Source organism: Salvelinus alpinus, chromosome 6 (genome assembly GCF_045679555.1).
Source record: "Salvelinus alpinus chromosome 6, SLU_Salpinus.1, whole genome shotgun sequence".
Taxonomy (NCBI): domain Eukaryota; kingdom Metazoa; phylum Chordata; class Actinopteri; order Salmoniformes; family Salmonidae; genus Salvelinus; species Salvelinus alpinus.
The window spans coordinates 62606754-62625033 of NC_092091.1; the positions used below are offsets into that span (position 1 = coordinate 62606754).

General features: G+C 42.3%; 2 protein-coding genes across 2 annotated transcripts; both read left to right on the plus strand.

Moving 5' to 3' along the window:
* The first annotated feature begins 626 nt into the window (after window positions 1-626).
* LOC139577682 (uncharacterized) lies at window positions 627-3452 on the plus strand. The gene is made up of 3 exons (XM_071404852.1): window positions 627-1131; window positions 1488-1618; window positions 1799-3452. The coding sequence occupies exons 1-3, from the start codon at window positions 855-857 to the stop codon at window positions 3032-3034; spliced, it is 1644 nt and encodes a 547-aa protein (XP_071260953.1). The 5' UTR covers window positions 627-854; the 3' UTR covers window positions 3035-3452.
* Window positions 3453-10235: 6783 nt separating this feature from the next.
* On the plus strand, window positions 10236-15821 carry LOC139577693 (zinc finger protein 768-like). The gene is made up of 2 exons (XM_071404872.1): window positions 10236-11355; window positions 11678-15821. Exons 1-2 carry the CDS (start codon window positions 11175-11177, stop codon window positions 12640-12642), a joined length of 1146 nt encoding a protein of 381 aa, XP_071260973.1. The 5' UTR covers window positions 10236-11174; the 3' UTR covers window positions 12643-15821.
* Window positions 15822-18280: the final 2459 nt, after the last annotated feature.

Here is an 18280-nt window from a genome sequence, read left to right on the forward strand (position 1 = left end):
TGCAGACGGAAGGAGCCGAGATGTGGGACGTGTGGGGGAAACCACTTTGATGGAGACTGTATAGCAGAAGAGAAATGCAAAGGAATAAAGTATTGCAACTGTGGTAGAGAACATGAGGCGACATCCTTGGAATGCCCAAATAGGGTGAAAGAGATGGAGGTGGCCAAAATCAGGGAATTCAGTCTGTCTCCTAGGCGGAGACGGTAGGAAGGGTAAACATAGTAGGAAGTCCGATGTTGTCAGGTAGGCCTCTGCAGGCTGCAGAGTTGGCCTCCCACCAGCAGGATCCAGATATGCTGTATGTAAAGACGGTGGACTTGTGGGTTTTATGGCAATGGTGATCAATGGCACAGCTAACGTGGAGGGAAAGTAAAGGAAGATGGGCATTACTGTGGATGCGGCAGAGTGGTTCCTGGGACTAAAATATTCTCAGTGGAGGAGTTCCACGAGGTGCTGTCAAGAGCAGTGATACCCTCTCAGGCCCCAGAGCCTGGGGAGGGAGTTATGGACGTTTGAAGAACTGAAGAAGTGAGCGATAATAACAAAACTGATCTCCCACTCTCACAATATGGAGTTTCCTTTTTTCATCCCCGTACAGTTGGTGGCGGTAATGCACCATAAATATTGGATGCCAACCGCTGTAAAGAAGAAGTATACGGAAGTGAACAACAGTGACAATGAACAATTTCTACGTTCGCGTTTTTATTGTTGTTATTTAGACGTTTAACACCCTGGATTTAAAAATATGACTAAAGTAACTGCACAGCATCACATACTCACCCTATAAAGTGTATAATTCGTGTTGGAGACTACTTAGTTGATAGATGTTATCTAGGTAACGCTAGCTGCTAACAATGGCTAACAGTATGGTTTTTCACACTCAATTAGCCTCTATAATGGAGGTGCTAGCGAATGCAGCCGTTGCAGAGATCTGTAAACTCGTAGACGACGACTATGCAGTGTTTCGTTTGGAAATAACTCAAAGCCAGAAAGAAAACAGGGCATTGCGGAGAAAACTACTGGAACTGAAGGTGGCAAGGGAGCGCGCTGAGAGGACAATGCCAGAGCGCGTCCTCGCCATTCGTCCCAGTAGTGTCAAGATCCTCGACCGATACAGAGGAATGACAAGAGGTACATTTTGCAGAAGGCAGAGGATGCGCGGCCTGTTGCCCCGTTCCCCTCTGTACATGTGTTCAGATGTGTTACTCAGAATTTAGTCTTGGTCAGTTTTTGGATAGTATGCAATAATTCCCCTGGTTACTTAGCTATCTTGGCGCAAAGACACAATACCATATTCTAACCAGATTATTGATTTACTGCATTTTCTATTTACTCAATGAAAACAATGTGATGCAATGGACATAATACATCAATCAATAAATAGTATTTCAAGAAGTCATGATAAATGTTACCTTAGTGTACAATATACAGTTGTGCATTGACAGTACCTAACCTAACCACCTCTTTTCACCCAATCACTCTCTCAGGTGAAGGACATCGCACTGGAGGCTACAGAAGCTTTGTAAAGCCTATTGGACACCATACATGGAGAGATGACCAACCAATCACTGTTGATGAGGGGAGTGGAACCTCAACCCAGCACGTTATCATTACAGAGGTTAGTTTAGTAGTGTTGCATAAAAACTACAGTACATCAAATGTGGCCAGTTTATTTCAGAAAGGCTCCCCTCAGCTATTCACTTGCTTACATGTACATCCTCATTTATCTGCCATAGGGAAGTTTGTGAGACTTCCCTATGACATTGTTATTCAATAACCTCCTCTCTTTTTGTGTCAGTCTGCAGATGCAGAGGCTGCAGGTCCTGGGGTCAAGCTGGAGAGGTCTGAAGGAGAGGAGGACCCACGACACAGCAGAGACATCCAGACTGGAGCGGCTGGAGTGCCCCCTGTAGCTATGGAGGACCCCACCACCGCCCCAGCGCAGCCCAGGACCCGATGCAGCATCACGGAGGTCAGTGGAACCCAGAACGCCGTTCTCAAGTCAGAGACAGACACCGAGACTTTAACGGGGCTGGGGCGACTGGGCTGTCCTCCTGCTCTCCACTCAGAGTATTTACTTTACGGTAACCTGAGGACAGTTTTATCCAATCGGGACTCAGGTGATGCATTACAGGCTGACAATGATCCGACCTGTTCATACGCTACAGAGACACAGATGATATCTGGTGACATGCCTGTGGGCTTAGATACACAGACTAATCCAATGAGAGGGGACTGGAACCAGTACAGCAGTAGTGTATACTCTGAAGGGTTCCTAGATAAGAAAGGGGAAGGTCTGGTCGTAGATGAGGTGATTGTGAAAGTTGAGCGCGACTCTCCTCAGACATGGATTGCAGATGAGACTCACTTAAGAGAAGGACACTCGCAGGGCAACACCAGTGACTTTTTAGATTACAGGGAAAGCTTGGAGACAAATCTAAATGTTGCGACCCACTCCCCTTCACATGCGTTCAGAGATCGCGACCCAGTGTCCACGGGGCCTTCTGATTCACACGGCCGCGTCTTTTTTGATCAGGTATTGAACTCAAACGACAGGACTAGAGCCCAGGCTCAGAGAGAGGATGCTACATCAGGCAATAGTAAAGAGAAACGATTCCTTTGCATGTTCTGTAACAAAGCCTTCAGCTGCCCACATAATGTGGAGATCCACCAGAGGGTCCACACAGGGGTAAAACCCTTCAGCTGTACACGGTGTCATATGCGCTTCGCCCAGGCTGGCAACCTGAAGAGGCACCAGAGAGTCCACACAGGGGTGAAACCCTTCAGCTGTACACAGTGTCACATGCGCTTCGCTGAGGCTGGTGACCTGAAGAGGCACCAGAGGGTCCACACAGGGGAGAAACCCTACAGCTGCCCCCAGTGTGAGAAGAGGTTCTCCCGCCAGCACCAGCTGAAGATGCACCTGAAGGTCCACACGGGAGAAACGCTGTTTGCCTGTACGCACTGCGGGAAGAGGTTCTCGGAGAGGAGCTACCTCAGAATACACCAGCAGAAAAATCATTCCAGTCTATAACATAGAAATAAACCATTTCACACGGTAGCTTCTTGCATTTAGATCAAACCCTGCATTAAAGACAAATGTATACATTGTCATTGTTGTCAGCAGAAAAGATCCACAGATACATTTGGAATAACGAGTATCAGATTTCAGTGTTGAATATTGCTGGGTAGAATATTGCATCCAGACATTGTGTGTTATAAGCCTAAAATGTGTTACATATTATGTTTGTACACTGTAGGATATATGTTCACAAATGCCTGGATTACTTGCGTTCACCGACTGAATTTTTTCGCAAGACACTTTTAATGAGAAAATAAATGCAGTTCAAGAAGTTAATGTCGATTTTTAGTTGGGTCATGCGTATGTGTGGTTTTCATATGGTTTATGTCAAACTTGTTTATGTTTAATAAACACAAAATGGGACTTTTCATTCTAAGACTTTCATTGAGATTCTCTTTAATATACATCACATATGATCTCAACAGTGCTTCATAACCAATATACACTTACTAAATATACCTACTAGGCCCATCATTTAACGCGTGACATGTTTATCGCCGTACATTTTTCGGATGCCGTTAATTGCGTTTCCATATCTTGACCGCATGGAACCTTTTAAGCGCATGTGTTTCCGCACCGGCGATTTTAAGCGCAGTACACAATAGGGAACACCGCTACAGTTAATGCTTGCACCTTTGCATAGCTGAAGACCGTGTGCCTCTAGCCAAAATCATGTGAAAGTTATACCCAATATTACTGGAGCTATGTTTGTTTTGTTTTTTCTGCCGCAGATTGGTGCGCATGTCACAGGCTGTTTTAAACTTCTCGCAAGCTGCTGTTTTTTGGTTTGATAACAAACACCATTGTTTAGCAAGCTAGTCATGTTACCTAGCGACCTGATAACTTGACCACTGACTAGGCTATGCACACATTTGGATGGCACAGGAAGAACTGAAAAGGAATTGGCTCCTCAGAGATGCTTCAAAGGTAGGCTGCACACGCACGAGTGTGTGTGAGAGAGAGGATGTGTGTTTCAAGTTTCACGGTTTTATTGTCATGTGCACTAGTACAGTGTGCGTAGGACTATGTGTGTAAAGTTATCTGAACAGTACAGATGGTTACAATGTTTTCATCAGTTTAAAAGCTCTTTGTATCCATAGAGACAGTTATTTTTTCCTAGAATGCCTGAAGCTTTAACAGTACTTAACTGTGTGTGTAAGAGAGGGAGTGTGTGTGTCTGTACTGTGTACAAGTGTTACACTTCAATAACATTGATAAGAGGGAGTAGGCATACTCAAACATTGGGAGCATTAATAGCTGTAACTATGTTAGTGACGTGTTTTGTTCATGGTGGAAATGCTATTAAAAGATTTTGACGTAGATCATTTTGTGTTTCCGTTCCTTACAATCAAAGCATAGTACGCCTGTACCTCAATGCACTGCTTTTAAATTAAAAAATCTTTCTTTGGGGCCAAATTTGAGCAGATTAATTGCGAGTAACTAATGCCATTAACTTGATTATTGTCATCGTTTGACAGCCCTAATATCTACACATACCCACACACTAACAAACACTTACACATACCCACACACTAACAAACACCTACACATACCCACACACTAACAAACACCTACTGTACACGTCAAAATAGTTTAGTCAGGTTTGTCTGATGACTTTTGACTTAGCATAGCTGACTTATATTTATCCACAACATAAAATGTATGTCCACTATGATGGGTTTAACAACAATGAAGTCATTCTGTAGCTACATTATAGAACTCAAATGTATTGGGGATGGGTAAACAATCCATGCTGAAAGTGTGTTTATTATCTGTGTGTACAGATTACCTTAAGGAGTGTAATCTGTATCACCTCTCTCTTCCAGGAGGAGGAGGGTCCAGAGGTGCTGCTGGTGAAGGAGGAGGGTCTGGGGAACCCTGAGGAGAACATGGTCATGGAGGACAACCAGACTACACCTCCTCCTGAACCCACAGTGGAACCAGCTGAGCAGCACAGGACCACACACAGTCTCACTGAGGTGAGCCAACTGTGAACTGGGCCGTTCCATGAAATGAGTGGCTTTTAAAACTTATTTGGGATAGGGGGCAGCATTTTCATATTTGAATGAATAGCATGCCCAGAGTAAACTGCCTCCTACTCAGTCCCAGATGCTAATATATGCATATTATTATTAGTATTGGATATAAAACACTCTGAAGTTTCTAAAACTGTTTGAATGATGTCTGTGAGTATAACAGAACTCATATGGCAGGCAAAAACCTGAGAAAAAATCCAAACAGGAAGTGGAAAATCTGAGGTTTGTAGTTTTTGAACTCAGCCCCTATCGAATACACAGTGGGATATGGGTTATTTTGCACTTCCTACGGCTTCCACTAGATGTCAACCGTCTTTAGAACGTTGTTTCAGGCTTCTACTGTGAAGTGGGAGCGAATTAGAGCTGTTTGACTAAGGGGTCTGGCAGCAGCCTCGTTCTCAGTCATGCGCATTTCACATGAGAGGTAGCTCTCGTTCCATTGCTTTTCTACAGACAATGGAATTCTCCGGTTGGATCATTATTGAATATTTATGATAAAACATCCTAAAGATTGATTCTATACTTAGTTTGACAAGTTTCTTCGACCTGTAATATAACTTTTTGAACTTTTTGTCCGACTGGACCTGAATGGGCGTTTGGATTTGTTTACCAAACTCCCTAACAAAAGAAGCTATTTGGACATAAATGATGGACATTATCGAACAAAACAAACATTTATTGTGGAACTGCGATTCCTGGGAGTGCATTCTGATGAAGATCATCAAAGGTAAGTGAATATTTATGCTATTTTTGACCAATGTTGACTGCGCAACATGGTGGATATTTATTTTGGCTCGTTTGGGCTCTGAGCGCCGTACTCAGATTATGCTTTTTCCGTAAAGTTTTTTTGAAATCTGACACAGCGGTTGCATTAAGGAGAAGTGTATCTAAAGTTCCATGCATAACACTTGAATTTTCATCAACATTTATAATGAGTATTTCTGTTAATTCATGTGGCTCTCTGCACAATCACCGCATGTTTTAGAACTACTGAACGTAACGAGCCAATGTAAAATTTGATTTTCTGATATAAATATGCACTTTATCGAACAAAACATACATGTATTGTGTAATATGAAGTCCTATGAGTGTCATCTGATGAAGATCATCAAAGGTTAGTGATTCATTTTATCTCTATTTGTGCTTTTTGTGACTCCTCTCTTTGGCGGGAAAAATGGCTGTGTTTTTCTGGGGCTTGGTGGTGACCTAACATAATCGTTTGTGGAGCTTTTGCTGTAAAGCATTTTTGAAATCAGACACTGTGGCTGGATTAACGAGAATTTTATCTTTAAAATGGTGCCTAATACTTGTATGTTTGAGAAATTTGATTTATGAGATTTCTGTTGATTTGTATTTGGCGCCCTGCAATTTCATTGGCTGTTGGCGAGGGGCAGAACCCCAGTCCTAGACAGGTTCACTTTTTAGGGATAGGGGGCAGCATTTTCACTTTGGATGAATAGCGTGCCCAAATTGAACTGCCTCCTACTCTGTCCCAGATGCTAATATATGCATATTATTATCACTATTGGATAGAAAACACTCTGAAGTTTCTAAAACTGTTTGAATTATGTCTGTGAGTATAACAGAACTCATATGGCAGGCAAACTTCCATACAGGAAGTGGAAATTCTGAGGCTGGTCGATATTCAACTCATCGCCTGTTCAAATCCCAGTAAGATATGGATCTGTTTGCACTTCCTACGCATTCCACTAGATGTCAACAGTCTGTAGAACGTTGAATGAAGCTTATACTGTGTTGTGGGGCCGGATGAGAGGGGAGTGAGTCAGTGGTCTGGCAGATTGCCAGTTCCTGGTCACGCGCATTCCAGGTGATATTGCCTTGCGTTCCATTACTTCTACAGACACGAAGGAATGCTCCGGTTGGAACGTTATTGGATATATATGATAACAACATCCTGAAGATTGATTCTCTACTTAGTTTGACCAGTTTATTCGACCTGTAATATAACATTTTGAAGTTTTCGTCCGACGTTATGCGGGACTTGCACGAGCGTTTGGATATGTGTACTAAACGCGCTAGCAAAAGTAGCTACTTGGACAAAAATAATTGACATTATTGAACAAAACAATTTTTTTTTGTGGAACTAGGATTCCTGGGAGTGCATTCTGATGAAGATCATTAAAGGTAAGGGAATATTTATGATGTAATTTCGTATTTCTGTTGACTCCAACATGGCGGAGAAATGTTTTTTATATCTGAGCGCCGTCTCAGATTATTGCATGGTGTGCTTTTGCCGTAAAGTTTTTTTGAAGTCTGACACAGCGGTTGCATTAAGAACAAGTATATCTTTAATTCTATGTAAAACATGTATCTTTCATCAAAGTGTATGATGACTATTTCTGTTATTAGATGTGGCTCTCTGCAATTTCTCTGGATATTTTGGAGGCATTTCTGAACAATGGCGCCAATGTAAACTAAGATTTTTGGATATAAATATGCACATTATCGAACAAAACATACATGTATTGTGTAACACGATGTCCTATGAGTGTCATCTGATGAAGATCATCAAAGGTTAGTGATTCATTTTATCTCTATTTCTGTTTTTTATGACTCCTATCTTTGGCTGGGAAAATGGCTGTGTGTTTTTTGGACTTGGCTAACGTAATCATATGTTGTGTTTTCGCTGTAAAGCATTTTTTAAATCTGACACGATGGGTAGATTAACAAGATGGTTATCTTTCATTTGCTGTATTGGACTTGTTAATGTGTGAAAGAAAATATTTTTGAATTTCCCGCGCTGCCTTTTCAGCGGAATGTTGTGGGGGGGTTCCGCTAGCGGAACGTGTGTCCTAGAAAGGTTAAAACATATTTTTAAGTTGAAATTGTGCACCAATTTTTCATTTTAAAAGCCTCCCGAGTGGCACAGCGGTCTAAGGCACTGCATCGCAGTGTTGAGGCATAACGACAGCCTGGGGTTTGATCCCAGGTTGTGTCACATCCGGCCGTGACCAGGAGTCCCATAGGGCAGCACACAATTGGCCCAGTGTCGTCTGGGTTTGGCCGGGTGGCTTTACTTGGCTCATCGCGCTCTAGCGACTCCTTGTGGCGGGCCAACTGACTTCAGTTGTCAGTTTCCTCCGACACATCGGTGCGGCTGGCTTCCAGGTTACGCGAGCAGGTGTTAAGAAGCAGTGCGGCTTGGCGGGTCATGTTTCGGAGGAAGCATGACTCGACCTTCGCCTCTCCCGAGCCTGTTGGGGAGTTGCAGTAATGAGACAAGATCGTAACTACCGATTAGTTATAACAAAATTGGGGAGGAAAAGGGGGTAAAATTACAACAACCAAAATATATACTGTTCCCGATTTTCTGGAACCCGACTTGCCTATTGATACAGAGATTTCTGTGCATGTGCTGGATTTTTTTTACGTAGCTGCTGCTCACTCAGCTGCCTACGTAGCTAAAATTGATACAATATTTTTTCCCTCGTCAATCGGCACATAATACCCCATAATAACAAAGTGAAAATAGGTTTTTATAAATGTTAGCTAAATTAAATTAAATGTACATAAGTATTCAGACCCTTTGCTATGAGACTTGAAGTTGAGCTCAGGTGCATCGTGTTACCATTGATCATCCTTGAGATGTTTCTACAACTTGAATGGCGTCCACCTGTGGTAAATTCAATTGATTGTACATGATTTGGAAAGGCACATACCTGTCTACAGTGCATTCGTAAAGTATTCAGAACCCTTTACTTTTTCCACGTTTTGTTACGTTACAGCCTTGTTCTAAAATTGATGAAATAGTATTTTTTCCGTCATCAATCTACACACAACACCCCATAATGACAATGCAAATTAGTATTTTCGAAATTTTTGCAAATGTATTAAAGATTCAGAGCTGAAATGTCACATTTACATAAGTATTCAGACCCTTTACTCAGTACTTTGTTAAAGCACCTTTGGGTATGACGCTACAAGCTTGGCACACCTGTATTTGGGGAGTTTCTCCCATTCTTCTCTGCAGATCCTCTCAAGCTTTGTCAGGTTGGATCGGGACTGTCGCTGCATATTTGTTTTCAGGTCTCCCCAGAGATGTTAAATCGGGTTAAAGTCCGTGATCTGGCTGGGCCATTTAAGGACATTCAGAGACTTGTCCCGAAACCACTCCTGCGTTGTCTTGGCTGTGTCCTTAGGGTTGTTTTACTGTTGGAAGGTGAACCTTCGCCCCAGTCTGAGGTCCTGAGCGCTCTGGAGCAGGTTTTCATCAAGGATCTCTCTGTACTTTGCGCCATTCATCTTTCCCTCGATCCTGACTAATCTCCAAGTCCCAGGCTCTGAAAAACATCCCCACAGCATGATGCTGCCACCACCATGCTTCACTGTAGGGATGATGCAAGGTTTCCTCCAGATGTGACGCTTGGCATTCAGACCAAATAGTTCAATCTTGGTTTCATCAGATCAGAAAATATTTTTTCTCATGGTCTGAGAGTCCTTCACTGTAGGTGCCTTTTATCAAACTCCAAGCAGGCTGTCATGTGCCTTTTTACTGAGGAGTGGATTCCGTCTGGACACTCTACAATAGAGGCCTGAATGGTGGAGTGCTGCAGATATGGTTGTCCTTCTGGAAGATTGGGGTATTATGTGTAGATTGTGTGTAAAATTATTTAATCAATTTTAGAATAAGTAACAAAATGTGGAAAAAGTCAAGGGGTTTGAATACTTTCCGAATGCATTGCATATGCAAAGGTCAGTACTCCTACTCTGAGACTCTTTGTGCATACGGCCCAGTCTTGATTCATGTCATCTTAAAAGGTAAGTTCTGCCACTTTTCAATCTTATAATCATCATTTCCAGCACCAAACCAGTGTCTACATATGTGAAAACAGACTGTGGTTAAAAAGATAAGGTCCTAAAAAAATGCTTCTCTGTGACGGATTAAAAGTAAAAAACATTAATTTTCAAAACCTGCACCGAGTTTCTAGCCCAAGGGAGGGTATTTTCTTGCTCCCTACATCACCGCGAATCTCAGTGTTTGAATATCACTTTTTTTATGTCATCGGATAGAATACTTTTACCTTATTTTTTTCTACTTAACATTAGAAATGTGCCGTTTTCACATACCTAATGGGTTTCCATGGTCGAGCAGCTGCACACAAGCTTAAGATCACCATGCGCAATGCCAAGCGTCGGCTGGAGTGGTGTAAAGCTCGCCGCCATTAGACTCTGGAGCAGTGGAAACGCGTTCTCTTAAGTGATGAATCACGTTTCACCATCTGGCAGTCCGACGGACGAATCTAGGTTTGGCGGACGCCAGGAGAACTCTACCTGTCCCATTGCATAGTGCCAACTGTTAAGTTTGATGGATGAGGAATAATGGTCTGGGGCTGTTTTTCATGGTTCGTGCAAGGCCCCTTAGTTCCAGTGAAGGGAAATCTTAATGCTATAGCATACAATGACATTCTAGACGATTTTGTGCTTCCACCTTTGTGAAAACAGTTTGGGGAAGGCCCTTTCCTGTTTCAGCATGACAATGCTCCCATGCACAAAGCGAGGTCCATATAGAAATGTTTTGTAGAGATCGGTGTTGAAGACCTTGACAGGCCTGCACAGAGGCCTGACCTCAACCTCATCTAACACCTTTGGGATGAATTGGAACGCCGACTGCGAGCCAGGCCTAATCGCCCAACATCAGTGCCCGACCTCACTAATGCTCTTGTGGCTGAATGGAAGCAAGTCCCTGCAGCAATGTTCCAACATCTAGTGGAAAGCCTTCTCAGAAGAGCGGAGGCTGTTATGGTAGCAAAGGGGGGACCAACTCCATATTAATGTCCATGATTTTGGAAAGGGATGTTCTACGAGCATGTATCCACATACACTAAAAGTGTGTTGACACTGGTATTTTGCTGGAGATAATGAAAGTGAGGTTGAAAAGTGGTGGAGTTGCCCTTTAAGTGTGAGACCATGCCTTTGAATTATCAAACCATTAAGGAGTGTCAAGTAATTAAATCAACCAATATGTTTGCATAGTATCAAATCAACTAACATGTTTGCATAGTACTCATAGCAATCCCTCATTTCCCAAACAGAAGATGCTCCATAGCAGGGTGCTCATATCAGATTTCTTGATCCAACATCCTCTCACTCTGTATCGCTTACAGTCAGTAGACATGGAGGATGGGAAGCCTGATCTGCTGCTGGTCAAAGAGGAGACAATAGAAGACGGACCAGCGAGCATTGATCTGCTGAGTGGACTAAAGATGGGGGAGCAAGGTAAGGGAGAAATACATATTTACATTTTCGTAATTTAGTAGACACTCTTATCCAGAGCAACTTTACAGGGAGCAATTAGGGTTAAGTACCTTGCTCAAGGGCACATTGACAGATTTTTCAACTAGTCGGCCCAATGCTCTTAACCACTAGGCTACCTGCCTACATACAGTAATAGATCTTCATTGGGAATAGTGATGCGCATGACTATTTTCTTTCCTATATTTTCTTAATTCATAAAATAATGTATGAACTTGACCAGGTAATTGACAACAAAAAAACTCTGCCATGTTTGTAAAGTCTATTTTGTAACCTCTTCCTGCAGGTGGTTGGCTGGAGGGTAACAGAGGAGACTGGCCGACCATTTTGGATTCCCAGACCCAGACCGGTGCAGCCAAGGGCCCAGGGGACAACATCACTGAGCAGGCCAGGACCAGAGGTGACATAGTGGAGGTCAGTGGATGGGACAGCGTCCTCAACTCTGGACTGGGGAACAACACTGTTAACCACTACCAGAAACAGACAGTCGAACACAAAACAACATCCAAATTTAGTCTCCATGACAACAGACTGGCTGAGACCAGGGCGAGGCATAGATTTGGTCCATGGGGACTGGGAGGTATCCATATGAGGCAGGAGAGAACAGACACAAACTCTGCTAGCGATACTCCATCCTGCTCCTATAATTGTGATTCAGAGACACCTTTGGCGCCTCAGGTTAACCCCCTAACAGGCGCTGCCTTCAGCCTGCCTTCTTTAGGATCTATCAACTGGAACATGGACCCTGCGACAACACAGACACTCCCTGGCCTTCGTCCTTCTCACGCTCTCCTAATGTTAAACCAGACCTCAGACAATGCCAGTGCTTCAACTTTAAATGGCTACACAAGCCCATTGACAAATGACAGTAGTAGTGATGCTATCAGTAGATCCGGTGGCAAAGAGAAGCGCTTCCTGTGTTCATTCTGTGGGAAAGCCTTCCGTTTCTGCAAACAGGTGGAGATCCACCAAAGGATGCACACGGGGGAGAAACCATTCGGCTGCCACTTGTGCCAGGCCAGTTTTTCACAATCGTCCAGCCTGAAGAGGCACCAGAGAGTCCACACAGGGGAGAAACCCTACAGCTGCCCCCAGTGCGAGAAGAGGTTCTCCCGCCAGCACCAGCTGAAGATGCACCTGAAGGTCCACACGGGAGAAAGGCCATTCGACTGTACTCACTGTGGGAAGAGGTTCTCGGAGAGGAGATACCTCAAGATGCACCAGCAGAAAAACCATTCCACTATAACATAGGAAGTAACCATTCCACTCGATAGCTTCTGATGCTAAGATCAACCCCTGCATTAAAGGTAGACGCAGCAAGATGACATAGATGCATAAAATAAGCAGCAGTTGTGGGTCAATCGTTGAAGTGCAAGGCCCAGACATTGTGTGATATACAGTTGAAGTCGGAAGCTTACATACACCTTAGCCAAATACATTTAAACTCAGTTTTTCACAATTCCTGACATTTAATCCTAGTAAAATTCCCTGTCTTAGGTCAGTTAGGATCATCAATTTATTATAAGAATGTGAAATGTCAGAATAATAGTAGAGAATTATTTATTTCAGCTTTTATTTATTTCATAAATTCTGATGGCCACTCTCATACTTTGACTTTGTTGTCCTTAAGACATTTTGCCACAACTTTGGAAGTATGCTTGGGGTCATTGTCCATTTGCGATCAAGCTTTAACTTCCTGACTGATGTCTTGAGATGTTGCTTCAATATATCCACATATTTCCATCCTCATGATGCCATCTATTTTGTTAAGTGCATCAGTCCCTCCTGCAGCAAAGCACCCCCACAAGATGATGCTGCCACCCCCGTGCTTCACGGTTGGGATGGTGTTCTTCAGCTTGCAAGCCTCCCCCTTTTTCCTCCAAACATAACGATGGTCATTATGGCCAAACAGTTCTATTTTTGTTTCATCAGACCAGAGGACATTTCTCCAAAAAGTACGATCTTTGTCCCCATGTGCAGTTGCAAACAGTAGTCTGGCTTTTTTATGGCGGTTTTGGAGCAGTGGCTTCTTCCTTGCTGAGCGGCCTTTCAGGTTATGTCGATATAGGACTCGTTTTACTGTGGATATAGATACTTTTGTACCTGTTTCCTCCAGCATCTTCACAAGGTCCTTTGCTGTTGTTCTGGGATTGATTTGCACTTTTCACACCAAAGCATGCTCATCTCTAGGAGACAGAACGCGTCTTCTTCCTGAGCGGCTGCGTGGTCCCATGGTGTTTATACTTGCATACTATTGTTTGTACAGATGAACGTGGTACCTTCAGGCGTTTGGAAATTTCTCCCAAGGATGAACCAGACTTGTGGAGGTCTTTTTTCTGAGGTCTTGGCTGATTTCTTTTGATTTTCCCATGATGTCAAGACAAGAGGCACTGAGTTTGAAGGTAGGCCTTGAAATACATCCACAGTTACACCTCCAATTGACTCGAATTATGTCAATTAGCCTATCAGAAGCTTCTAAAGCCATTGCATCTTTTTCTGGAATTTTCCAAGCTGTTTAAAGGCACAGTCAACTTGGTGTATGTAAACTTCTGACCCACTGGAATTGTGATACAGTGAATTAATCTGTCTGTAAACAATTGTTGGAAGAATTACATGTGTCATGCACGAAGTAGATGTCCTAACCGACTTGCCAAAACTTTAGTTTGCTAACAAGAAATTTGTGGAGTGGTTGAAAAATGTGTTTTAATGACTCCAACCTAAGTGTATGTAAACTTCCGACTTCAACTGTATAAGACATATAATACAATATTGTGTTACAGCCTGAATTTAAAATGTATTACATGTATATTTTTGTCACTAGGCTATACAATACCCCATAATTTCAAAGTGGAATTGTGTTTTTCAAACGTTTTACAAATGAATTACAAATGAAAAGCTGAAATGTATTGAGTCAATAAGTATTCAACCCATTTCTTATGGCAAGCCTAAATAAGTCCAGGACTACAAATGTGCTTAAGTCACATAATAAGTTGCATGGACTTTGGTGCAATAATACTGTTTAACTTGATTTGTGAATGACTACCTCATCGCTTTACCCCACACATAAAATTATCCCTCAGTCAAGCAGTGAATTTCAGACACAGATTAAACCACAAAGACCAGGGAGGTTTTTCAATGCCTCGCAAAGAATGGCACCTATTGGTAGATGGGTAAAAATATAAATATCAGACATTGAAAATCCCTTTCGTTACACTTTGGATGGTGTATCAATACACCCTGTCACAACAAAGATACAAGCGGCCTTCCTAACTCAGTTGCTGGAGAGGAAGGAAACCGCTCAGGGATTTCACCATGAGGCCAATAGTGACTTTAAAACGGTTACAGAGGATAATGGCTGTGATAGGAGAACACTGACACAACAACATTGTAGTTACTCCACAATACTAATCTAATTAACAGAGTGAAAAGAAGGAAGCCTGTACAGAATAAACATATTCCAAACACACATCCTGTTTGCAACAAGGCACTAAAGTAATACTGCAAGAAATGTGGCAAAGCAATTCACTTTTTGTACTGAATAAATACAATGTGTTATGTTTGGGGCAAATCCAATCCAATACATTACAGAGTACCACTCTCCATATTTTCAAGCATAGTGGTGGCTGCATCATGGTATGCTTTTAATTGTTAAGGACTGGAGTTTTTCAGGATAAAAAAAAATGGAATGGAGCTAAGCACAGGCAAAATCCTAGAGGAAAACCTGGTTCCGTCTGCTTTCCACCAGACACTGGGAGATTAATTCACCTTTCAGCAGGACAATAACCTAAATCACAAAGGCAGATCTACACTGTATTTGCTTACCAAGACGACAGTGAATGTTTCTGAGTGGCCGAGTTACAGCTTTGACTTAAATCTACTTGAAAATCTGAGGCAAGACCTGAAAATGATTGTCTAGCAATGATCAACAACCAATTTGACAGGGCTTGTAGATTTTCTTTTAAGAATAATGGGCAAATGTTGCACAATCCAGGTGTGGAAAGCTCTTAGAGACTTACCAAGAAAGACTCTCAGCTGTAATCACTGCCAAAAGTGCTTCTACGAAGTATTGGCTCAGGGGTGTATTTTGAATTCGAGCTGTAACTCAAAATGTGGAATGAGTCAAAGGGTATGAATACTTTCTGAAAGCCCTGTATATAAGCCTAAAAAGTCTATTACATATTGTGTTTGTGCTAGTAGTATTACTAGTATTATTAGTAGTACTAGTATTACTAGTATTTGTAGGCTATATGATGTAAACAAATGTTTATTTCATTACTTCCATTTAACTACTTAATGTTTTTTTCCCCACAAGAAACTTTTAATGAGTATACTAATACAGTTTATCATGTTCATGCAGATTTTTTGTTGTGGTGTTTTCATCTGGTGAATATAAAACTTGCTTGTTTAATAAACAAAGAATGTGACTTTCATTCTAAGATTTTCATTGACTCTCTTTTGTATACATCACATCGGATCTCACCCTATTCTGCATATAACCGACAGCACTTTATAACCAATATACACTTACTAAATATACCTACACATACCCACACACTAACAAACACCTACTGTACACGTCAAAATAGTTTAGTTAGGTTTGTCTGATGACTTTTGACTTAGCATAGCGGACTTGTTTTTTTACGCACATCATATTTATGTCCACCATGATGGATTTAACAACAATGAAGTCATTCTGTAACTACAGTATAGGACTTAAACGTAGTGGGGATGGCTAAACACTCCATGTCAGGGTTTTTTTCTGGATCAAAATGGGGCATATGTGGTGGATGTGACAGGGGGCATGGTCAATGGTGCGGTCGCTGACTGTCTAGCTTTTATTTAGGTGATTGTTAGTTCTTAATGATGATCTTATTAAAATATATAGGTCCATTTATCTTTATCAGTTCACACTGAAAATGTTTTTTCATCCATGTTTATTTTTTATATATACTTTTTTTTACTGTTTGGACATAGGCTGCGTGGGGGGAAAAACCCTGCATGTTGAAATTGTGTTTATATCTGTGTGTGCATGTGTACATACCTAAAGGAGTATACTGTATGTGTGTGTAATCTGTATTATGTCTCTATTGCAGGAGGAGGAGAAGAAGGGGTATGAGGAGGGTCTGGGGAACCCTGAACGGACCATGGTCACGGAGGAAAACCAGAATACACTTTCTGAACCCACAGAAGAACCAACGGAGCAGCACAGGACCACACACAGTCTCACTGAGGTGAGCCCACTAAACTACTGTCTGAATGGTACTAGGTTAGTGCCCGTATCCACAAAGCCTCTCAGAGTAGGAGTGCTGATCTAGGATCAGTTTCGCTTTTTAGATCATAATGAATAAGACTATGTAGACATGCGGGGACCTGATCTTTGATCAGGGCTTCTACTCTGAGACTCTTTGTGGATACGGGCCCAGGTCTTGATACATTTTGTCTTAAGTGTGGGATCATGCCTTTGAATTATCAAACCATTAAAGAGTGTCAAGTAATCAAAGGGTCGTTACGTTTGATTTCAATCCCTTTTTAACTGCACTCATTTTGATTTAAATGACACTTTCCATACTTGCCCATGGTAGAAGGGTCAGAAAGTTACTTTTTTTACCGGAATCTCAAAACGTTCAGGAGATAGGTGCTCAAAGTTTTGCATACCCCACCATACCATGAGACAGCCATGTCTTCATTTAATCTGTTAAACTCAGAGATTGTTTTGGTCCTCAGATCCTTAAGTGGTACCTACTTCGTCAATTTCAGTCAGAAAATAGAAAGTGACATATCATTCGAAAGCTACAGCACTTGTCTTTTTGGAAATCGAGCTCAAATTAATCTTACTGCTGGCAATGTCATAAGAATGCCCCCCCCCCCCCCCCCCCCCATGTCACCAAAAGGCCAAGTTACCAAAAGTGCAAAAATTTTGTATGCATGGAAAGGGTGGTCATCGTAATGCAATGCAATGACATTACCTTGAATGTAGCCTTGTTGCGAACCGGGCTTCCCTAAAACGAGAAGCCTGGGGAAGTTCCATGGCAGAAATCAGCCTAAAGAGGAGTGAGAACCCGGTGTAAATCAGTGACGCCTCGCAACACATCAAACCAATCAAATGCCTTGCTTGGGCGGAGCTCCAAAGGTGCTCACCAGATTAGTGCCGTAGGAGCAACTAAAAGGACTAAAAACAAGCACCAGTGACAAAACATTTTAGAATGTTTGCAGCATGCTGGTTTTTACTGCATTTTTCTGTTACTCAAGATGAGCTAAAGCTGCTGCAGGAGGGGAGAAATGGTCTAGAATTTTGACATTTCTGGAGTGATATTTGTCTGTGCAGGCTAGCATGAGGCACACGAAGTAGCTAGTCACAGGGTTTGTTTTGAGAAAAGTCCAGAGAATTGAATGTTAATTTCTCTACGTTGTTTTAGAGATTTTGGCATTACGTCCAACCGGCCTTACAACCGCAGACTATGTGTAACCTCGCCAGCCCAGGACCTCCACATCCAGCTTCTTCACCTGCTGGATCGTCAGAGGGGGGAGGGCGGGGTGCTAAGGAGTACTTCTGTCTGTAATAAAGCCCTTTTGTGGGGAAAAACTCATCCTGATTGGCTGGGCCTGGCTCCACAATGGGTGACCATTGCTTCCAAGTGGGTGGGCCTATGCCCACCCATGGCTGCGCCCCTGCCCAGTCATGTGAAATCCATAGATTAAGGCCTAATTTATTTATTTCAATTCACTGATTTCCTTATATGAACTGTAACTCAGCAAAATCTTAGAAATTGTTACGGTCATATTTTTGTTCAGTATAGCTAGCTCCCATTAGCTACTAGCTAGTTCAATTTCGCTCACGATTCTTCTTCTACTTTGAGGTTTATGAGCAGACTACAATCATAAAGTGTAT

Excerpts from the sequence above, each read along its gene's own strand:
- LOC139577682 (XM_071404852.1), top strand. The coding sequence starts at position 855 with ATGGCTAACAGTATGGTTTTTCACACTCAATTAGCCTCTATAATGGAG. Across the intron at positions 1,132-1,487 it reads ATACAGAGGAATGACAAGAG|GTGAAGGACATCGCACTGGA; the intron begins GTACATTTTGCA and ends TCACTCTCTCAG. Across the intron at positions 1,619-1,798 it reads AGCACGTTATCATTACAGAG|TCTGCAGATGCAGAGGCTGC; the intron begins GTTAGTTTAGTA and ends TTTTTGTGTCAG.
- LOC139577693 (XM_071404872.1), top strand. The coding sequence starts at position 11,175 with ATGCTCCATAGCAGGGTGCTCATATCAGATTTCTTGATCCAACATCCT. Across the intron at positions 11,356-11,677 it reads ACTAAAGATGGGGGAGCAAG|GTGGTTGGCTGGAGGGTAAC; the intron begins GTAAGGGAGAAA and ends CTCTTCCTGCAG.